Source organism: Coregonus clupeaformis, chromosome 20 (genome assembly GCF_020615455.1).
Source record: "Coregonus clupeaformis isolate EN_2021a chromosome 20, ASM2061545v1, whole genome shotgun sequence".
NCBI lineage: Eukaryota > Metazoa > Chordata > Actinopteri > Salmoniformes > Salmonidae > Coregonus > Coregonus clupeaformis.
In genome coordinates this window covers 22,019,067-22,039,018 of record NC_059211.1, presented here as the reverse complement: position 1 = coordinate 22,039,018, position 19,952 = coordinate 22,019,067, and the positions used below count along the sequence as shown (strand labels likewise).

General features: G+C 42.5%; 3 protein-coding genes and 1 long non-coding RNA gene across 8 annotated transcripts in view; 2 read left to right on the top strand and 2 right to left on the bottom strand.

Moving 5' to 3' along the window:
- The first annotated feature begins 1,656 nt into the window (after positions 1 to 1,656).
- On the top strand, positions 1,657 to 8,066 carry LOC121534112 (sentrin-specific protease 5). 3 transcript variants are annotated; one of them, XM_041840586.2, is made up of 11 exons: positions 1,657 to 1,707; positions 2,374 to 2,612; positions 2,914 to 4,100; positions 4,217 to 4,322; positions 4,423 to 4,570; positions 4,674 to 4,721; positions 4,842 to 4,919; positions 5,117 to 5,254; positions 5,669 to 5,752; positions 5,847 to 5,897; positions 5,999 to 8,066. In XM_041840586.2, the coding sequence occupies exons 3-11, from the start codon at positions 3,062 to 3,064 to the stop codon at positions 6,107 to 6,109; spliced, it is 1,803 nt and encodes a 600-aa protein (XP_041696520.2). In that variant the 5' UTR covers positions 1,657 to 1,707; positions 2,374 to 2,612; positions 2,914 to 3,061; the 3' UTR covers positions 6,110 to 8,066. The 3 variants fall into 3 exon arrangements, with proteins under 3 accessions (XP_041696520.2, XP_041696519.2, XP_041696521.2); XM_041840585.2 differs by having other exon boundaries at positions 2,840 to 4,100; XM_041840587.2 differs by having other exon boundaries at positions 1,695 to 1,758; positions 2,840 to 4,100.
- A 97-nt stretch (positions 8,067 to 8,163) lies between these two features.
- On the bottom strand, positions 8,164 to 11,510 carry ncbp2 (nuclear cap binding protein subunit 2). 2 transcript variants are annotated; one of them, XM_041840588.2, is made up of 4 exons: positions 11,362 to 11,510; positions 10,307 to 10,488; positions 9,671 to 9,809; positions 8,164 to 9,255 (listed from the first exon to the last, which is right to left on the bottom strand). In XM_041840588.2, exons 1-4 carry the CDS (start codon positions 11,434 to 11,436, stop codon positions 9,184 to 9,186), a joined length of 468 nt encoding a protein of 155 aa, XP_041696522.1. In that variant the 5' UTR covers positions 11,437 to 11,510; the 3' UTR covers positions 8,164 to 9,183. The 2 variants fall into 2 exon arrangements, with proteins under 2 accessions (XP_041696522.1, XP_041696523.1); XM_041840589.2 differs by having other exon boundaries at positions 8,164 to 9,085.
- A 1,701-nt stretch (positions 11,511 to 13,211) lies between these two features.
- Positions 13,212 to 14,667, top strand: LOC123481487. Of its 2 annotated transcripts, none has more exons than XR_006657156.1 (2): positions 13,212 to 13,295; positions 13,513 to 14,667. It is a non-coding gene; the product is annotated as an uncharacterized LOC123481487 (long non-coding RNA). The 2 variants fall into 2 exon arrangements; XR_006657157.1 differs by having other exon boundaries at positions 13,230 to 13,344.
- Positions 14,668 to 15,482: 815 nt separating this feature from the next.
- meltf (melanotransferrin) overlaps positions 15,483 to 19,952 on the bottom strand; it is a 15,597-nt gene continuing 11,127 nt past the window's right edge. Inside the window, exons 11-16 of the mRNA XM_041838789.2 lie at positions 19,712 to 19,906; positions 19,336 to 19,489; positions 18,329 to 18,396; positions 17,656 to 17,843; positions 17,198 to 17,390; positions 15,483 to 17,090 (exon numbers count right to left, since the gene is read on the bottom strand). Coding sequence (XP_041694723.2) covers positions 17,035 to 17,090; positions 17,198 to 17,390; positions 17,656 to 17,843; positions 18,329 to 18,396; positions 19,336 to 19,489; positions 19,712 to 19,906 — 854 coding nt within the window. The 3' untranslated portion in view covers positions 15,483 to 17,034. The remainder of the gene's footprint in view (positions 17,091 to 17,197; positions 17,391 to 17,655; positions 17,844 to 18,328; positions 18,397 to 19,335; positions 19,490 to 19,711; positions 19,907 to 19,952) is intronic.

Genomic DNA, 19,952 nt, shown 5'->3' with positions numbered 1-19,952 from the left:
TATCAGCTGCTGTCGTTGTATCTGTCATCGGCACCAACTCCACGAACTCCTCGGTGACGGTCAATGTGTCATCAACTCCGCGGATGAAAATGGCCAGTTGTGCAACATCTGTAATGTCCGTGCTTTCATCAATTGCAACCGAAAATGCAATAAATGACTTTACTTTTTGCTTCAACTGGCTGTCCAAATCCACTGAAAGATCGGAAATCCTGTCTGCAACTGTGTTTCTTGTCAGGCTGATATTTGCAAAAGCCTGCCGCTTTTCAGGGCACACAATCTCCGCTGCCTTCATCATGCATGTTTTTACAAATTCACCCTCACTAAATGGTTTTGAAGCCACTGCGATTTCATTAGCAATGAGGTAGCTAGCTTTCACTGCAGCGTCACTGATGTCTCGGCTGTGAGTAAACACAGACTGCTGTTTCTTCAGACCCGCCAACAGTTCATTCACCTTCTCTCATCTCCGCTGTCCTTGAAAGTTGTCATATTTGTCGGCATGAAGACTCACATAGTGGCGACGAAGGTTATATTCTTTCAGCACTGCAACATGCTCTGAACACACCAAACATACAGCTTTCCCATTCAATTCCGTGAATTGATGACCATTTTTCTTGGAACACTCTGCGTCCACTTTTCTCTTTTTTGACAGAGACATATTGGGGCAATGAGGGTGCCAAAGCACATAATGTTAAAAGTAGAAGCCGTAATAAATATCGCGGGCAAAACAAAGTAGCTCATTGGCTGCACGTGCTTGACCTACTTGCTCTGCCCCGGTATAAACAGTTTGCTTGCTTAACACAATTGCTATTGCGCCATCAAGTGGACGCAATTGGAACAGCAGTTTATTTTATTGAAAAATTGCAGCGCATTTTTATACTTTACAATTTTTTTTTTTTTTTTTTTATCATCTCGCGGGCCGGATTAAACCCGTTTGCGGGCCTGATCCGGCCCCCGGGCCGGACGTTTGACACCCCTGTGCTAGACCCTCCGTTAAATTACACATTTCTCGAGGTAGGAATATCGCAAAAGTATGAACAATGGCTCATTCGAGAGAAGACATCCTCCCGAGTTATGACATCGGCCAGTATCGAAATATGACATGTATGATATACGTTTATTCCCATCAACTTCCAGTGTAGTGAGAGTGACTTTATCACGATGCTACGTCATACAGACCGGATTTCTGCCTGCTTGAACGCCAATAACTCAGATACACATGAAAACATGAAATGACCCTGGGAGTCGATAGAACATCACTCAGAGATGCACAAAAACAATATAACATTCAAAATGGGTGAACCTTTCCTTTAAGGCTGAGGAGTAACACACATCCCCATGTGCTCCACAGTTACTTGTATAACTCTCATGATAGAGCTAAATGTGCACATTTGTTTTGCATGGAATAATCGTTCATGTGTAATTTTGACTATGATTTTCAAGAGGTGATATTACAACCAAATAGTTAATATGTATTTAACAATACCTTGACAACGGCAAGCAGTTTTCAATGGTTTTAGTGGAGCTGGGGGTCTCCCTACCCCCCAGTAGGTAAATCGAACACCCTGCACCTTATTGTAACGTTTTATTGATAATGACCACAGATTTTGACTTTGTGGCTATGATAACTAGTGGAAACAGATTGAGCTGAAATGTGACGCAATCAGTAAGCGACGGCAAACTAATGAGATGGATTGTTTGACCACACAAGTGAGAGTTGTTTGTTATTGCTGAAACTTGTTTGACGATTGCAGAAATGTGGTACTTAAGATGCCTTTTAGTTGTGTTTATGTTTGTGAGTTATCGATACTGTAAGAACGAGTTAAAGTGGTGTCTCTGTGCAGACCGATCGCATTTTCAGCCATGGAAACAGGAAACCATTTGTGTTACTAGCTAGCTAGTCAGCTTGCTATGCTAGCTAGCTTATTCGCTACTCCAATGTTGTCGTGACTCTTCTGTTTTGATACACAATATTCACACGCTACAGTGTTACAACAGTAGAGGAATAGATTTATCAAATCATCGATTGCAACACGCAAAAGCAGCTCAAGTTATTGTAAACATGGCTAGCTAGCTAACGACCTCACAGACAAGTTCAGTTGCCCAAAAAGTGATAATAAGTTACTCAGAATGGTTTATTTGCTGCAGACATCACCGTTATTAGCTGTACACGTTATTTTAGCGAAGGATTAGCAATGTGTGTAATAATTTAATGTGCATGAATTAAACTGTGTTGGGACAACATCTGACAACACGGGTCACACCAGTTTCTTCTAATATGCCTAGCTATCTATCGACAATACTGTTTTCATCAAATTAAACTTCATTCACACATTTAGGCTATCCTAACACAGCTCTCTCTTTCCTTGAATGCAGCTTCTTCCTTGGCTTGTATGATTTGCCCTAGCAGGTAGGTAGAAGACCACCCACATAATCTGAATTCTTGGTGGTACAGTGTGTGTTCACTGTTTCACAAGCACGCAAGTCCGGAGTACTGTTTAGGGAGGTATAGGAGGAGCAGCAAAGTCTAACCCTTGAGAAGGATCACCATTCTCCACCCTCTGAGACAAGACTCCAGGCTGAAACTGTCAACTACCTGGCCAGCCAGGGTGCAGGTTAGATGGGCGATATGGACAAAGATCCATATCGCAATAAATTGCCTGAATTGATGCGATATCGATAACTGGAATTATATGTTTATAACATTGTGCACTGCAGTTTTTTTCATTTATTATCCTTTAAACTACTACTGGTTTGATGGTTGTAGCCATCATTGTGCTATTAACAATCACCCATATTTACAAACTTATTTCATTTCAAACTTAACATTTCTCTACTATAGGCTACTTATCGTAATGAACGATATCAGCAAAATGCCTGCGGTAAGTGATCGGTATGGTCGATTTATCGTCCCAGCTCTAGTCCAGGGTCCTTATCCACACACACTAAGGCAGAGAGTCCATCCACTGGGAAGCTCCCTGGTTCAGTGCTCCTGAGGGCTGGGACCAGCACTGAGGGCCAGAGGCAGCTGTGAAGGGATGGGGTAGTAGCTGAGGACAGAGCCATGGTTCATAACGGCTCAGCCCCCCCCACACCACCGCCAGCACAGGTGAGCGCCAATGGCCGCTCCTCTGGGAGGAAGAGGACACCCAAGGCATGTGACTGCTGTGGGCCCAACTCTAAGCACCACAATGGGAAGGCCCCACATGGGAAGACTCCAGGTGGCAAGCCCCGACAACGCAGGGCCCAGCCGGGGAAGGGCAGGGGCCAGGCACTGGGGGAGACCCCCAAGAGGACGGGTGGTCACCCCTCTTATAAGAAGATCCTGATGACAGAGGAGCAGGTAACAGCCATCCGAGAGGAGCTGGAGAAAGACTCTGCTGTGGAGCAGGTAACCAACTCTTTGGCTCCACCTATAACCAACTCTGTCAGTCAACCTGTAATGAATGTTGTGGCTCAACTTGTAACCAACTCTGTCGGTCAACCTTTAACGGACTCTATGGGTCAACCCTTAATGAACTCTATGGGTCAGAAGTTAACATACACTGTGGTTAAACTGTTGACCAAGTCTGTGGTTCAACCGGTAACAAATGCTATGGTTCAAACGGTAACAAACTCTGTGGTTCAACCTGTAACGAAGACTGTGGTTGAGCATGTTGCTGATTCAGAGATGGAGCAGGAGAAAGCCTGTGAAGGGGCTGTGTGCGAGGGTGAGCAAGCCGCTGGTCTGGAGAAGGAGCAGAAGACTGGTTGTGGTTTAGACAAACAGCCGGTAACAGACTCTAACACGGAGGTCGTGAAGCAGCCCCAGGCTGGTGACGCAGCAGTCTCCCTTTCCAACGGTACATCTGCTGTCCCCGAAGAGGAACCAACAGACTGTAGCACCCCTATGGAGGTGGAACCATCAGCCACAGCCTGTGTTTCCCCAGGCATTAGTCTGTGCAGCACCCTCCACCCCTTCGCTCTGTGCGACCACAGAGATTACTGCATGATGGGAGTGTGGGCTCCAAGCCCTGAGCCAGAGGAGGACGGTGCCCCAGACCCAGCACAGCAACCCAAACCTGAAGACGGCATCCATGAAGTAATCGGAGACCTCATCCATGGTACCAGGCTTTTATTGTAACTGTGATTTTCAAATTGGATACATTTTAAAGTTCATATTACTTCGTTACTTATTTAAGGTGTGTTGTTATTGATTCCTGTCTTGTCTCTCTCTCAGAGTTCCTGGCGCTCTTCTATGTGAAGTACGGGAGCTTTATTCCCCTCAGTGAGACTGACGTCCTGGAGCACCTGAAGAACAAGTGTAACACTGACCTCAATGACAAGTACGAATCATTCGAGATACACCCCACAAACCAGTTTCAATTTCACAGTTGATTTCCATGGTTATGCTGATAGCATCTCTGTTTAATTCCTATGTACCAGGAAGCTAAACATCCACTCAGAAGTGGTGAAGTACAAAGCGGGTCTCGCCTCCACCCCTAGGAAGTGCTTCAAAGTGGACTACAACAAGCACACTCTGACCCTGGAGGATCTGTCCACGCTGGACGACCAAAACTGGGTCAACGACCAGGTAGCTGTGGTCCACAGGAAACGGTGTGCTTGCTGCTCATAAACCCGATTTGCCTATGTATTATCTAACCTGAAATTCAAAACGTTGTCGTGTTTCTGTCTAGGTGATAAACATGTATGGAGAATTGATCGTGGAGGCTACACAGAACAAGGTGAGAGTACTGTACGTGCCTAAGTGCATTCATTTTGGGTCCTTGGATCAGAATGTTCAACAAAGGGTTAATAGTAGTCTTCTGTTTGGTTACTGAATGTTCTCCTGTTCTCTCCTGCAGGTTCATTTCTTCAACAGCTTTTTCCACAGGCAGCTGGTGGCCAAAGGCTATGAAGGGGTTAAGAGATGGACCAAAAAGGTAAGCTGGTGGTAGGTGATGGAAGATGCAGCCATTTTATCGCTAGTTTGTGTGGCGTTAATATGATATGACCTGCAGGACCGGAAATGTAAAGGCTCACTGTTTATCTGAGACCGTCAGTCTCGCAGAACTAGCTAAATTAGAATATGTCAGCGATTGTGGTTAATCTGGTCTCTCTCTCTCTCTGTGTTTCACAGGTGGATCTGTTTTCCAAGAGGCTGTTGCTGATTCCTATCCACCTGGAAATCCACTGGTCCCTGATCACAGTGGACATCGCCAACCACCACATCCACTACTATGACTCCCAGGGCATAGTCTTCAAATACACCATGGAGGTACGCTCACTCACGCTTTAAAGCCCTCTGCCTTTCTCTGAAACTCAGTTGCTTCTGAATTTCATCCTAGACCTGAGGAACATTGGTTTGATCTGATAAGCATTGAACATTTTAACATTGGTCTACGTCAGGGTTGTCAAACTCATTCCACAGAGGGCCTAGCGTCTGTGGGTTTTCCTTTCAATGAAGACCGACAACCAGGTGAGGGGAGTTTCTTTACTAATTAGTTACCTTATTTAATCAATCAAGTACAAGGGAGGAGTGAAAACCTGCAGACACTTGGCCCTCCGTGGAATGAGTTGGACACGTGGTCTACATTGTCCACATTTTGGGAACCCTGAAGGAGTCAGTTTGCAACTTTCTTGTGAACTATGCATGCAAACCCTTGTCTTCTTCTGTTCATCTGGCCCACAGAACATCTTGAGTTACATCCTGGCTGAGGCCAAGGAGAAGAAACAAGCTGGCTATCAGAAAGGCTGGAAGATGACTATAAACAAGGTATTGTTTCAGATGGTACCATGTGACTGTGTTCTCTCTCATGCTTTCTGATAGACTCTGTGTTGACCACTGTCTGATTGGTTCCCACCCTCAGGGTATTCCTCAACAGAAGAACGACAGTGACTGTGGAGTCTTCGTCTTGGAGGTGAGTGGGGAATTTCCCTCTCGTACCGCAAATTCCCCACACACATACCTTGTGGTAAACCTTTCCTATTAACCTTTTCCCCCCCGCTTTGTTTCTCTCAGTACTGCAAGTGCCTGGCATTAAAAGAGCCGCTGCAGTTCACACAGGATGACATGCCCAAAGTCCGCCAGAGGATTTACAAAGAGCTCTGTGACTGTAAACTGAATGAATGATCAACCGCAGCAGCACAGCTCAGAGTACACCTGCCTTTCCAGTGGCCCATGGGCTTAACGACTGTTTGACTCTTATTGTGGAAGGGCCATTAATACTTTAAAACATGACGAGCCAAGAAGCTGAATGAAGTGCAGTGGAAACAGGACACGTTGTTTGACTAACGAGACGGTGACAGCAACCAGCTTTCTTTCTGTTTTCCTTCAGTGGAGGGCCAGCAGTGCATAGTTGGATTTCTTTTTATACCGTGATAATGGGAGGGACTTTGAATTCCTTTTGAGTTGACGTCCACAAAGTTTCCACTGCTGACCGGCTGACCTGGGGCTAACACTGCTGGTAGGTTTCAGAGGCCAGAAACGGACCTACAGGTGTTTATAACACGTTTCCTAGCTTCAGTTCTTGAAATGTAAACAGGAGATTAAACGGGACAGTAGGTGAAATGTAAAGGTTCTTGTTTTATATCATGTAGCGTTTGCCTGACTAGTGAGGTAGAGAACAATAACTAATGGAAGGCTAGCTTTTAACTGAATATACTGTTTTAATGTTACTTCATCTCAAACTGCTTCTTAGTTCCTGAGAAAACTCCACGTTTGGCATCACAAACAGCAGTTTATCAGGGAGTTAGTTGGAATTAACCATGATGCTCCACTGATAATGGCTTCATGACAACACGCACCTCTTCCTGCTTCTGTTGAAAATATGCTGTTAAAACAATAAGAAAGTGTATCTTTACATTTTAGTGTACAGAAGAAGAAATGCCACTGCAGTAGAACCGTTTCTAAGCCTTTTATTGTACGAGGGCCCGGCAAGCTATGGTTATCTTCCTCATCGGAGGATCACCAATCACTTAGGTGGTGTCAGTTACCCATCTGAGGGTGCTGGTCCACAGACTGGCTGTAGTTGAGAAATGCTGCTGTGGAACATGCTGAATCCCATCTATACTGTCTCGTTAATGCACATTGGAGCCCAGTTTATACCTGGTGCTAACGTGCCTTTTGTCCTGACGACGTCCACATTCTGATCGTTAATTGTCTTTAAATAAATCCAGATTATTTAGAATTTGCCAATTAATTAGGCACCAGCTGATCTGGTCACAGTGTGGAATGTGGACGGATAAGAAGCATTTTACTACAATGGGTAGATGCGACAAACCTTGATCCAGATAGTGATTGGATCACATCACAAAACTCACATGGTGGCATAAGGTGTAAACAATGCTTTTGTACCATTGAAGAGATCATGTTCACAGCGTTCTCTAATCTGTTTGATCTTCGAGAAACTTCCTGATTTTGATTTCATTTTGTTCCGTTCTTGATTTGTACTTAAGTTGCTATGTCATAGTGTTTTTTTTAATGCAGGGTTATGCTGATAAAGACACCCAGAGGGGATTAAATTGGGATTCTCTAGATGGGTAAACTGACCTCATAGGTTTCCAATGTATGCGGTTTAATCCTAAAATGGTGGAACAGTTTTCTTCCCAAATTCATCCCTGAATACGTTCAAACACAAACACATTGGTTTCTCCACTTTTGATTTTAAGTAATGTTGAGATGACAAGAGCACAGGGTTGTTGTAACAGCATTGACAGGATGCCCAGCCACACAGGACTGGAGCGATGATTCCATTATGTTTGTATTTTTATTATATAAAGAACAGGGTCAATTCCATTTCAATTCAGGAAGTACACTGCAATTCCAATACTCTTCAATTAGGAGAATTTGGTTTACTTTCTGAAATTGCAATGTAATTGACGCCCAACCACGGTAAGGAAGTACTAATACCTGTACAAAAGAGCAGATATGTTTGTCAACTCCCCACGTTGGCGACTGGATGGATCTGTTGTTCATGTTAACTGCTTCAGCAAACAATGTCCCATATGAGGATGTTCAATGGGTGGGCAGCGATATGGAGGCGTTTGGAAAGTCACTTTGGTGTAACAATAAAACGGTTTCCCTGACAGAGGAGCATATGTGTGGTGATTCCCCGATACTCGCAGTTTACATTTAAACGGTAATTTCACGACTGAGCAGACCTATGCAGCGTTTACCGTGAATGTGTTAACGTTGCCTTTAAAAATGTCAACCGCACTACAGATTGAAATTATCCCTTTTTTTGGCAATGTTCCTGCGGTTGCAGAGATCCCATTCACGGTAAACGCTACATCTGTCGGCTCAATCGGAAATTGCCTTTAAAAGCCACAATGCCTCTAACCTGCGATCCTATTGGATCCTGGTGTGGTGACACTGATGGTTTCTCGGAACTGATGGCTTCTAGCCTACGCAACAGGTTATAGCTAACGCAGCAGGTTAGGAGAAACAGGTTAGGGTTAGTTAAATTGCTACAGTTGTTTGCAACTTGAACAGGCAAGTTTTGGTCCGTAGCTTTTCTCTGTCTAGACAACCATAGGAGCCATACGTTCTGAAAGCCATCAATATCACCTCATTGGCCTTAACCAGCCAGCAGTGAACCTGTGTTTACAAACACTTCATCCATGAGATAAACTACTCTGAATCAGATCAGAAGAGTTGCTCCACATTTCCAGGACAAAGCAGTGTTCCAGTTTTTATAGTAGATACATTTAGGATAAAAAATTTTTTTTTTTTTTTACATTTTTATATTTATTTTTTTAAAGTATACAGTTTAGGAGACAATTACATTTGTAAACGTGTATGGACTGCAACCTTCAATCTGAGCAAGTTTATTCTTGTCTAGACGAGTTTTACACTGCTCAAAATGACTGTTGGAACTATGGCTAACTGAAAAATACTTCACAGAAGACTTCTTCCTAAATAAACTAGTCATAAGAGAAATAGACAACCCTGGCAGACGTCTACAGTCTTGTTTGGTTCCCAAATTGAACCCAGATCAAATTCACCAAACTAAAAACTGTTCTGTGCCTCGGGAGGTCTCTGCAGCTGAGCTAATTTCCCATATCCACCTCGAGCAGGGTCATAATCTTGTCTATATTCATCTCTGACCTGGAAAAAGGCAAAAAAACAGCAGATAACATGTTGACTCAGGCTCATGACACTAGTTTTCCATAGCCCTCCCCAAAGAAACAGCATAGGACACGGTTTTATGGTCGTGAGACGACTTTCCCATAGCCCCCCCGGGCTGGGTCATAATCTTGTCTGTATTCGTCTCTGACCTGAGGAGAAAAAGAGACTCACTTGTTTGTTTTGCCACAGACCCTGTTAAGTGTTTTGGTCTATTAGGGAGTGGCATAGTTCACATACGACCGTGAGTTCTGTCTCCTCATGATAGATCCTAGAAAGTCTCCGAACGGTGAGACAACATGGTCACAATTACATGACCCATTAACATTGAACATGTTTGTCCAGTTGATAATACAGCATTGTTACAGTGTTATATGTCACTTTTAAAGTTCTCATCCAAACAATATCAACCAGTTAACGGTATCACTTTAATGAAAACTACAATTTTGTGAAAACTATCAATTCCAATAGAAATAAAAAACCAGAGACAGCTAGCTAATATACAACCATTGATGTGCACAGTTGTCTCTGATGTAGTAAGCATGCATTTTTCTTCTGTAAATTTACCTGACCACCGGACTTGCCACGGCCATACTGCCTGCCCTCTTTGAAACCAGCGTCCCAGTCAGTTCTGATGATGCGGTCATCCAGACGTGTCCCGTTGACAAACCTCATAGCATTTTCTGCATCTGTACGCGTGTAGTACCTGGCACAGGGGTTAAGGTGCTCTAGTGGTCAATGTGCCGGTTTCCAGGAACACAGATTAAGCCTACTATTGGACTAAAATGGACTTCCAATGGTCAATCTCCACCGAGTATGATTTTTAGTCTAGGACTAGGCTTAATCTGGGTCCTTTTCAGTGTAGGACTAGTTTTAATCTGGATCCTTTTTAGTCTAGGACTAGTTTTAATCTGGATCCTTTTTAGTCTAGGACTAGGCTTAATCTGGGTCCTTTTTAGTGTAGGACTAGTTTTAATCTGGATCCTTTTTAGTCTAGGACTAGGCTTAATCTGGGTCCTTTTTAGTCTAGGACTAGTTTTAATCTGGATCCTTTTTAGTCTAGGACTAGGCTTAATCTGGATCCTTTTTAGTGTAGGACTAGTTTTAATCTGGATCCGGGAGCCCTAAGTGTATGGGTATAGGATTAAATGTTGAACCAAAACACAACATCCACAAGTAAAAAAAATATTTTAAAAAGGATACTCGACGAAGCAGAAGCCGCACGCCGTCTTCTTCACCTTATCCAGGCCGATGATGATTCTCTTTACATCCCCACTCTTGGAGAAGAGCTCGTACACTTGTTCTTCTGTGGTGTAAAAGGACAGGTTGCCCACGTAGAGTGTGTTAGCCTGTTTCAGAAGTTTCTCTTGCTCATATCGATTGCCCTGGAGAATGGAGAGGGGAGAACATCTTTAGAAGAGTCTAGTAACTGCACAGCCAGGGAGCCAAATACACTAACTAACATTAGCTGTTAGTATTATTCACAACTCATTTACACTAACATGGGTAATGCTGTTGCAACATGGTCTCAGAGCATTTCTTATTATTCTGTAGGTAAATTCGTGGCACTACATTTCGTATGATATATTACGTTTCATATGGTATGTATTAATTTGTGGATCTCCATCATCCATTTGTATGATATGTTTCGAATTGCAATTCATACAATATGTTACGATTTTGCAAACGGGTCAGGGGTTAAGGTTTGGGTTAGTGGAAGGATTAGCTAACGTGCTAAATTGCTAAAAAAGTAGTAAGTAGTTGCAAAGTTGCTAATTAACTAACATGTTAAAGTTGTCCGTGATGAGATTCGAACACACAACCTTTGGGTTGTTAGACGTTTGCAGTATAATATACGTTTTTAAGTAAGATTCCGTCTTTATGTAACCATACCAAACATAAGATATCATACTAATTTCAACGTCTCGGATTTACGTTTACTATGTTATGTCTAGTCTCTTAGACCAGTCTGATTAGAGAGGTCAGTTTGATTTGCTCTGTAAACTGTAACTAATTACAGGTTAGTCACTATGAAAACACTCTTTGACCCATTCCTAGGAGGCAAACATCCTTAAATATAATATCCATGTTTTGAAAGACACAGGTAAGTCATTAACAACGTTTGGCTGAAATAAAAGACAGCACGTTGCAAGCTACCGTTCGCTTGATAGCGCGCTATAACACACAAAAGATAGCTAACGTTAGCTAGCAAAACTATTCTACTAATTGATTCCCGATTGATTTTAACCATTCCTTACCTTAAAATGTTGGTCTCTGTATTGGCTTACGTCAACATAGGAGTCGCTTAATAGCGCATTCAATTTAATAGACATTATGTTGCTTTAAAGATGAAACGGAGAAATGTGTTTCTTACACCAGCGTCTCATCAGCAACACTAAAAAGTACTTCCAGGTCACGGAATGTAGAAATATTCAAAATAAAAGTCCCCCACGTAATAGTATATATGAACAAGTATTCTTTAAACATTAACAGTGATTCATATTTGTTCATATTTAATTGACATTTACATAAAATTTGGTTTTTAAAACAAGTTCCAAGGTAAAATAAATGTATCCAATGCAATACACTACATGAAATACATATTGTCTTATAGAGAGAAAACTATTCTAGGTGCTAAAGTAAAAGTGGGGTTGTAATTACTCACTAGGATCTGTAAAATCTATGAACGGTGTTATTTCATGGGGGACTGAGGTCTGTATACCCAGAAACACTTTATACTCAACCCATCCTCCTGTGGCTCAGTTGGTAGAGCATGGCCCTTGCAACGCCAGGGTTGTGGGTTCGATTCCCACGGGGGGCCAGTATGGAGAAAAAAAATGTATGCACTCGCTAACTGTAAGTCGCTCTGGATAAGAGCGTCTGCTAAATGACAAAAATCTAAATCTAATTACATTGGCCACAATGCAATACACTGTATTTGAAAGCCCAAATACATTTTGGGCTATATATAAAAAGTTGATTACCTGTGTTGTGAAATGTGGGTCTGAAATGTCATCAAATGTGTCAGTTAATTCACGGTCCAACACAGTGGTTCTCAACCATGGGTACTAGGACCCCTCAGGGGACTTGGCCTATCCACGGTGGGGGGGTGGGGGGGTACTTGAGAAGACCAATGAGACCAAAGGCTTACTGGTAAAATGCACAAAAGGGGGTACTTCAGGGGTACTCCGGGCAGAGCTAAATTCAGTTGGTGGTACAGTAAGCGAAAAAGGTTGTGAACCACTGGTCTAACACACACTATGATACAATTCAGTCATTTCAATCACTCATAGAATAAATCCATTAAATGAGTGTGGGCACCGATATGGAAATCTATATCGATATCAGTTGCATTTTTTCGATTCAATATTGATATCAAATCGGTTTGTAGAAAATACAATGCAACTGTGTGAATGTTCATGTTTCTGTGAAGTCCAGACAACTGTTCGCAGATTATTTTAATTTGTCAAACGGCAGCCAAGCATCGATCATCATGTAACCAGAATAAGACCCTCTATATTTATTTGAACGGAGCATCAAGCTCATCACCTTGCACTTTCACCACCCTGTGAAGTTCATCATAGCTTATTTAATCTGTAGCCTAATAAACATTGTGCTTTCCTGAGTCGAAGTGGGAGGACCACACAACATGTCATCGCGTGACTCCAGTTTTCGATATGATGGTTATTATATCAATTTTGCACATAAAAGCGTTTCCACTGCCATTTCTCGCATAATTAATTTTGCAGACACTAAAAATATTGTTGGGTATTTAGACCTCCGTCCCCCATGAAATAACACCATATATAGATTCTACAGACCCTACTGAGTATTCCCAACCCCACTTTTACCTTGGCACATAGAATCGTTTTTTCTCTAGAGCCCAATATTGTGAACATACCAGTCTGAACATTGTATTTTTCCATAGTGGTCTTAAAAATGTTTTTTAGAAGCATATTTGTAATTGTTTCCATAAATTCCTTCTTGCATTTGCTTATAAGCACAATAAAAATGTCATTTCTTTTGAATGAGTTATCCACATTGCAATGTTTTGAAATACATGCTTTTATTTTGTAGGATTCTCATTACCATACGGAATTGACGTCATCTTTTATGCTGCTGGCAGAATAGTGTGTGTCTGTCTGATGTAACCTCATGTATCAAAGTAGCGGTCATCTGAATCAACAAGGAAGTATGTGAGAAACTCTTCGATATTTATCTTAACTTTACCTGCGACATAGGTGACTCCTTACATCATATTATAATAAAGATAGTATTGATGTTTGCTCATAAACTAACGTATTTTTCGGAAGGTAGCTAGCTAGCTACTAGTAGCTAGCTAGCTAAGCTAGCGTTAGCTAACTCTGGGCAGGTGAAATAACATCAGCTGTCTGTTGTTTGTTTTACAGGTGATAACACAATTTATTTACTGTACGAGATGGCCATCCTTCGTATGTTGTTCTCTTTGCTGAACAACCCACGGGTCATTGAGAAACTAGCGGAGTCTCGTCCTATCCGACGTGCGGCACAGATCGCAGCTTTTGCGATCATCAAAGCGCAAATCGCTGGGAGGGGTGCAACAGCGAAGGTTCTGAAATCAGACACACTACGCCAGGTTCGGCAAGAGGCAAACGGCCGGATTCCCCGAGACATTGGTGACATCGGGACCCGGTTCAGGAGAGTGAGGGAGACTTTTGTCAAGGAGGTGAAAGATGGCTTCAGAGACGCTCAGGGACAAATAAAGAAATGAAGAATTTAATGTGAAATAAAATTCCCGTGATTGAACTCCCACAGCAGTAGCCTATGTCTGTATGACAGACATTCAAAAATGTTACTGTTCATAACGAGACCGACATGACCTGTCCCACAACTGTCTAGGCCGACTACTGTTGCATCACTGAGCCAATCTTTGAATATATAAGGGAACACTAACTTACATGTCTCAAACATACTCAAGCTGTATTTTCCATCAGGGAGCTGTCTTGATATCATCATGTAATGAATCAGGGGTGCAACTTCCACTGGGGATGGGGGGGTGGGGGGTGGACATGTCCCCCCCCCCCCAGTTTTATCATTGGAATGTGATACAAAACGAGGCAACGGTGAGCTTTAGGACCATGCAGATGCCTCCGAGCGGTCGGGTAGGCTGTTTGGAGCGTTTATATGACTGGATAAAAAAATTAAGTTATGCCCCTGTAATGAATGTTGGGATTTGTGGTGGATTAGCCTACTGTAACACGTCTGGGTTTGTGGTGGATTAGCCTACTGTAACACGTCTGCATGCTGGAGACATGTTCGTTGCAATCTACACAGTAGTCTTTATTCAGGAGTTGGTGTTTGTAGATATGGAATTGTCTACCTTATTTGACATGCATATTACCACCATATAGAATGTTTGCTGTAATGCAGCCCCTCCCCATGACAGTTCCCATGACATTTTATGACTTGAGGTGTCTGAAGGTTTGGATTGACCTCACCTATTGGCCAATTCTTAGTGTGTGTTTAAGTTATATTTTAAATGAAATGTAATGTATTTTACCAATAAAGGATATTCAGATGAAAAATGACTAGACCACACAAAAGGTTTAGGGCTCTATTCAATCAATCCGTATTGCAGAAATTCTGCCCTAAAGTCCAATTGAAATTCCAAGGCAATGTTACCGCATTGGCGGAGACTGCATTCACGGTAAACGCTGCATGTCGGCTCAATCGGAAATTACCTTTCCATTTCTATCACGAAATCTGTAACGCTTCAGTGCTATGGATTGAATAGAGCCCTGTGTTTTACACCTGAGGAGCAAGCTGACTGAAAAGTTAGGCAGTATGCCCTATCTCTTGAAATAAGTATCTTAACAACACTGATATTGTGGGTAGAATACAGTTAGGACTGGGCTATGGTAGCTACTAGCCAGTACAAAAGTAATTGGAAAAGGTATTTGCCTTTTTGCTATGGCTAAGAGTAGCATTGTGTTGATTACTGTGTAGACATGAACCTCAACTCACCTTGCATGTTTAAAGTTCACTATTTCACTTTATCATAGAGGTTGGCCCATAAAGAGGCTATGATAACTGCCCTTAGTTCTGAACCTTGAGTGATCAGAGCCATAAGACTGTAAACCCCATGAACTCCTCTTAAGAACTTCCATTCAAACTGCAGTTACAGCAAAGAAAGCGAGGACTTCAGTCCATGATTGTGTGCGAGTATATTTCATTGTAACCTTTCGGCTTTAACCAATCACCGTGGAGATTGTCACGTCCACCAAGAATGTATTGCACGGTCCTTGACACTGTAGATGGGCTGACTGACACAATGTACATGTTACAGGTTCTCATTCAGAACCTACTACTACAGTAAAATGTTTCACAATGGACCACCAGCTTCCATATGCAGATTTTTAATAAGAACAGCAGAGAATTCTTAAATAAGCAGTATGTAGCTATACTTCTGCAGACACACTGGCCTGGCAACTAAATATTAGTTACATGTTTTATCATTTCATCGAAGAAATTGCTATGACTTTGAAGGCAGGCGTTCGTTTCTGACAGAAATGAGTCAGTACTCAGTACATATACACTGATATGGTACCTGAGCTTCATATAAACATATCTCTCATTGAAATAAACGTAAAAATCAAGCTGATATTCTGGACAGGAACACAAAATTGCAAAAGAGCAGTAAAAAATAAAACAAACACTTCGCTGTGCAGGAATCAAGAAGCACTTGATCAGAGTTGGGTAGAGTTCCATTCCTTATAATCACTATTGTTATAGATTATGGATCTTAGCTCATGTGTACAACATTGGAATGTAATATAAGAATTTAAACCTGACTGTAATTTTCAACATTCCACATGACTTCAAAATCACTCAGTTTCAAAAGCAAAAACAGGAATGGCTTGTTCAATGTTCTCTCCAAAAAGAATAGAAAGTTCTGACCGATGCAAGTGCATATCAGGTGCAAGCAGGTTCCAATCCATAATATTTATCAGTAGGCTATAATTCGCATCATTCTTATCATAGAATTTGATTACCAGCCAAGCAAATTTAAACTTCTAGGCCTCTATTCAATCTGTATCGCTGAAGTGTTATGCAGCGTTTACCATGACTGCAGTCTCCGCTATCGCGGGAACATTGCTTTTACATTTCAGTAACGCTGAACTTCCGTGATACGGATTGAATCGAGCGCCTAAATGCGGATAGTGAGCAAGTTGTCTTGGCTTAAATGTTTGTCTTTCCAGGATTTGGGGAGAACATATGAATATAACAACCCTTTGACTCTTTTCAATACATTTCACAACATACATCCTGTAGTTCAAGCAGTGCATATTCACTGATATGGCATTAGCTTATACAGTAGAGGCGGAATGTGCAAAACACGCCATATTCCCAGATGTGTTTTGTGCCCATAAGTAGTACTCAAAATAGTCAGTGTGGGCAACATAAACCATGCGGAGAGAAGGACACTGCAGAGTAAAGTATGTAACAGGTAAAAGCATATGCACTGATATGGCAGTTACAGTCAGTAAGCATAATAGCGATGAAGTCCCTTGTCATCTCTGGTTGGGAATGAGTTCATCTCCTGCGGCTCAACCAAAGAAAACATGCTCTTTTCCCCATTGACTGACAGGGCTCAATAAAGCACCTTGACTCACTGACTCAACAACAGTGATCATCATTTAGACCCAAGTCAAATAGTATTTTCAACATGTTACCCTCCATCACAAATCCTAGTATCAACATATACAGTAGTTTAGTACAATCGTAAGCTATGAATCAGATACAGAGGAAGAGATGCGGACATGCACAGGGGTTAGGGTTGGGGCTGGAACATAGACAGGGGTTAGGGTTGGGTTAGGGTTGGAACATGCACAGGGGTTATGGTTGGGGCTGGAAAATGGACAGGGGTTAGGGTTGGGTTAGGACATTTCTTCTTACACCCAGAGGAAGATGGAGCTCATCAGAGCCACCAGGAGCAGGGAGGACAGTGCTGCAGGCCAAACACACATACTTCAGTACAACAGCTACTGTTCTTGAAGCATTACTGTCAGTAACATGAGTTAGATCAAAGTGTGTGTGTGAGTTTGTGTACTGTACCTTTAGCAGAGGCGTTGCACTCCATGTTGGTAAGTGAGTCCATGTAGCCCTGTCCCAGCCACTGGTCATAGGTCTTCCTCTCAGCCACTCCCATCATGCTGACAGTGGAGTCTTTGAAGATGAGGTCAGAGCCCTGGTACTTAGAGGAGTCAAACATCTTGAACCCTGAACCTGTGTCACTACTATAGTACTCCTGTAGGGAGATGAAGAGGAGAAAAGTGTATCAACTGCCACTTGGTTTTATCAGCATACAGTTCACCGTTTAATGTTCACTTTTTAAGGTGTGTGTAGAAGGGCTATTTATTTATTTATATTATGTTGTGCCACATGGGTACAATCAATCAACCAATCAATCAATCAACCAATCAACCAATCAACAATCACTCAATCAATCACTCAATCAATCAACCAATCACTCGATCAATCACGCATTCAACCAATGGCCTGGTCAGTCTTACCTGTGCTTTGTCCAGCAGGCCGTAGAGGGCGTAGATGTTGGTGTCGGGCCGTACCATAACAGCGTGGGAGGGGACGCGGGCCAGGTTACAGTGGGCGTACTGGGTGACCTCTGCCCTGGAGCCATGGGGACACAGCAGCTGGAAGTCCTTAGACTGCAGGTCAATGGCCCACGACTCACCTGAGTTACCTAGAGGACAGAGAGATTTTTATTATTTTTTAAACTTATTTTAGTAAATACTTTCTTAACACTTATTTTTCTTAAATCTGCATTGTTGGTTAAGGGCTTGTAAGTAAGCATTTCACTGTAAGTTCTACACCTGTTGTATTAAGCGCGTGTGACAAATAACATTTGATTTGATTTGATTTGACATACACACAGAGATACATGGAGATAGATAATTTACCACAGAGATACATGAAGATACATAACTCTCCTAATTCACAGATACTGTATATGAAGTTATGCAGTCAAAGAGCAACGTGTCTGCAAGTTGTTAATGATTGGAAAACATTTCCACATCCTCTTAACAGGTTTATGGTTCCGGTAATGGGTTAATGGGTTTATGGTTCCGGTAGTGGGGTTATGGTGCAATGATAATAATGGTTGGTTTCCTGACCGGAGATGGTATGCAACACACGTGCACGCACACGCACACGCACACGCACACTTACCATCGGTGTTTTGGAAGACAGTGGTGTGTTTGATGAAGGACACCTCTCCAGCTCCCTTGGCCAAACACCTGATACAAATAGAGATAAATAGTAATGGGGTCTTTTTGTTGGCACTAACTCTGCCATGGTTCGTTGGACAAAGCCTATGGAGAAAATGAATGGCGTTTGTGTAGGGTTTTTGGATAAACACAGAAAATAAGGTCTGTGGCAAACACAGGCTTAGGAGATAAAAGGCTTCATAATTCATAAAGGTCATGCTAACTGACTGATATTATCTCATAGAACAAAATGTATAAGATGTCCTAAGCCTGTGTTAAGCTCAGACCTTATTTTCTGAACTTATTCCAAATACCAATTCTTTCCCCATTCATTTTTTCGCATAGGAACGAAGCAGAGGTAAATCATTTCCTGGTTTTAGGACTACAAGCTGGCGAGCTCTATAAACAAACATGGAGGTCAACATTGGCCCTGATCCCATGTGGCTCAGTTGGTAGAGCATGGCGCTTGCAACGCCAGGGTTGTGGGTTCGATTCCCACGGGGGGACCAGTACGGAAATGTATGCACTCACTACTGTAAGTTGCTTTGGATAAGAGCATCTGCTAAATTACTCAAATGTCAATGATGCTATCTCTCCCTAGTAAGTTCCCTCCTATCTACAATTACAACAAACCAGGGCCAATATACATAGTTTGACTATAACATTGTAAATGGTGTTATAACTACAATGGAATTGTCTTGGCATGTTATAAAACTCGAAATCTCTATGTCTAAGGGCTCTATTCAATCTCCTGAAGTTCAGTTTTACAGCGTGATTGAAATTGAAAGGCAATGTTCCCTCTTTAGCGGAGAGACTGGATACAACGCTGCATATGTCGGCTAAATCAGAAATTACCTTCACATTTCTATTGCGGAATATGAAACGCTTTAGCTTTACAGATTGAATAGAGCCCTAAGTCTATGTCTCTAAGTCTGTAAATGTACCAGTAAGTTGTGAGATGTATTGTACCTGAAAGCTCCATCGTATCCATCATACAGGTCCTTGCCTTTCTCACACTTGTTCTGCCCACTGCTGTCCCCCACACACAGGTCACACAGGTTGCCAGGGAAACCAGGCTGATTGGCACCAGGGACACAACTGTTCTTAAAGAAACCTCCAGCGGCTGTGGAGGACAGGAGACAGTCAGAACTACTGAGGAGAAAAATAAGATGAACTCTCACGCTCACGCGCACGCACGCACCACAAACACACACACACCCACACACACACACACACACACACACACACACACACACACACACACACACACACACACACACACACACACACACACACACACACACACACACACACACACACACACACACACACCCTGGTGTATTACCTTGTGGTATCTGACACTGAGCAGGTCTGATGAGGCCTTTCTCTATGAACAGGCCCATGGGGATGTTCCAGCCTGCTGTACGGCCGTAGCCAGTGTGACAGGAGCTCTTTCCCCTCAGGTTCTCCAGCGTGGTGATGTCACGGTTGGACTTCTTCACCACTGCCACAGCATAGTACATACTGCCATCCCTGTCCCCTGGGAGAGAGAAGAGGGAGGAGAGGAGGGAAGAGAGGAGGAGGAG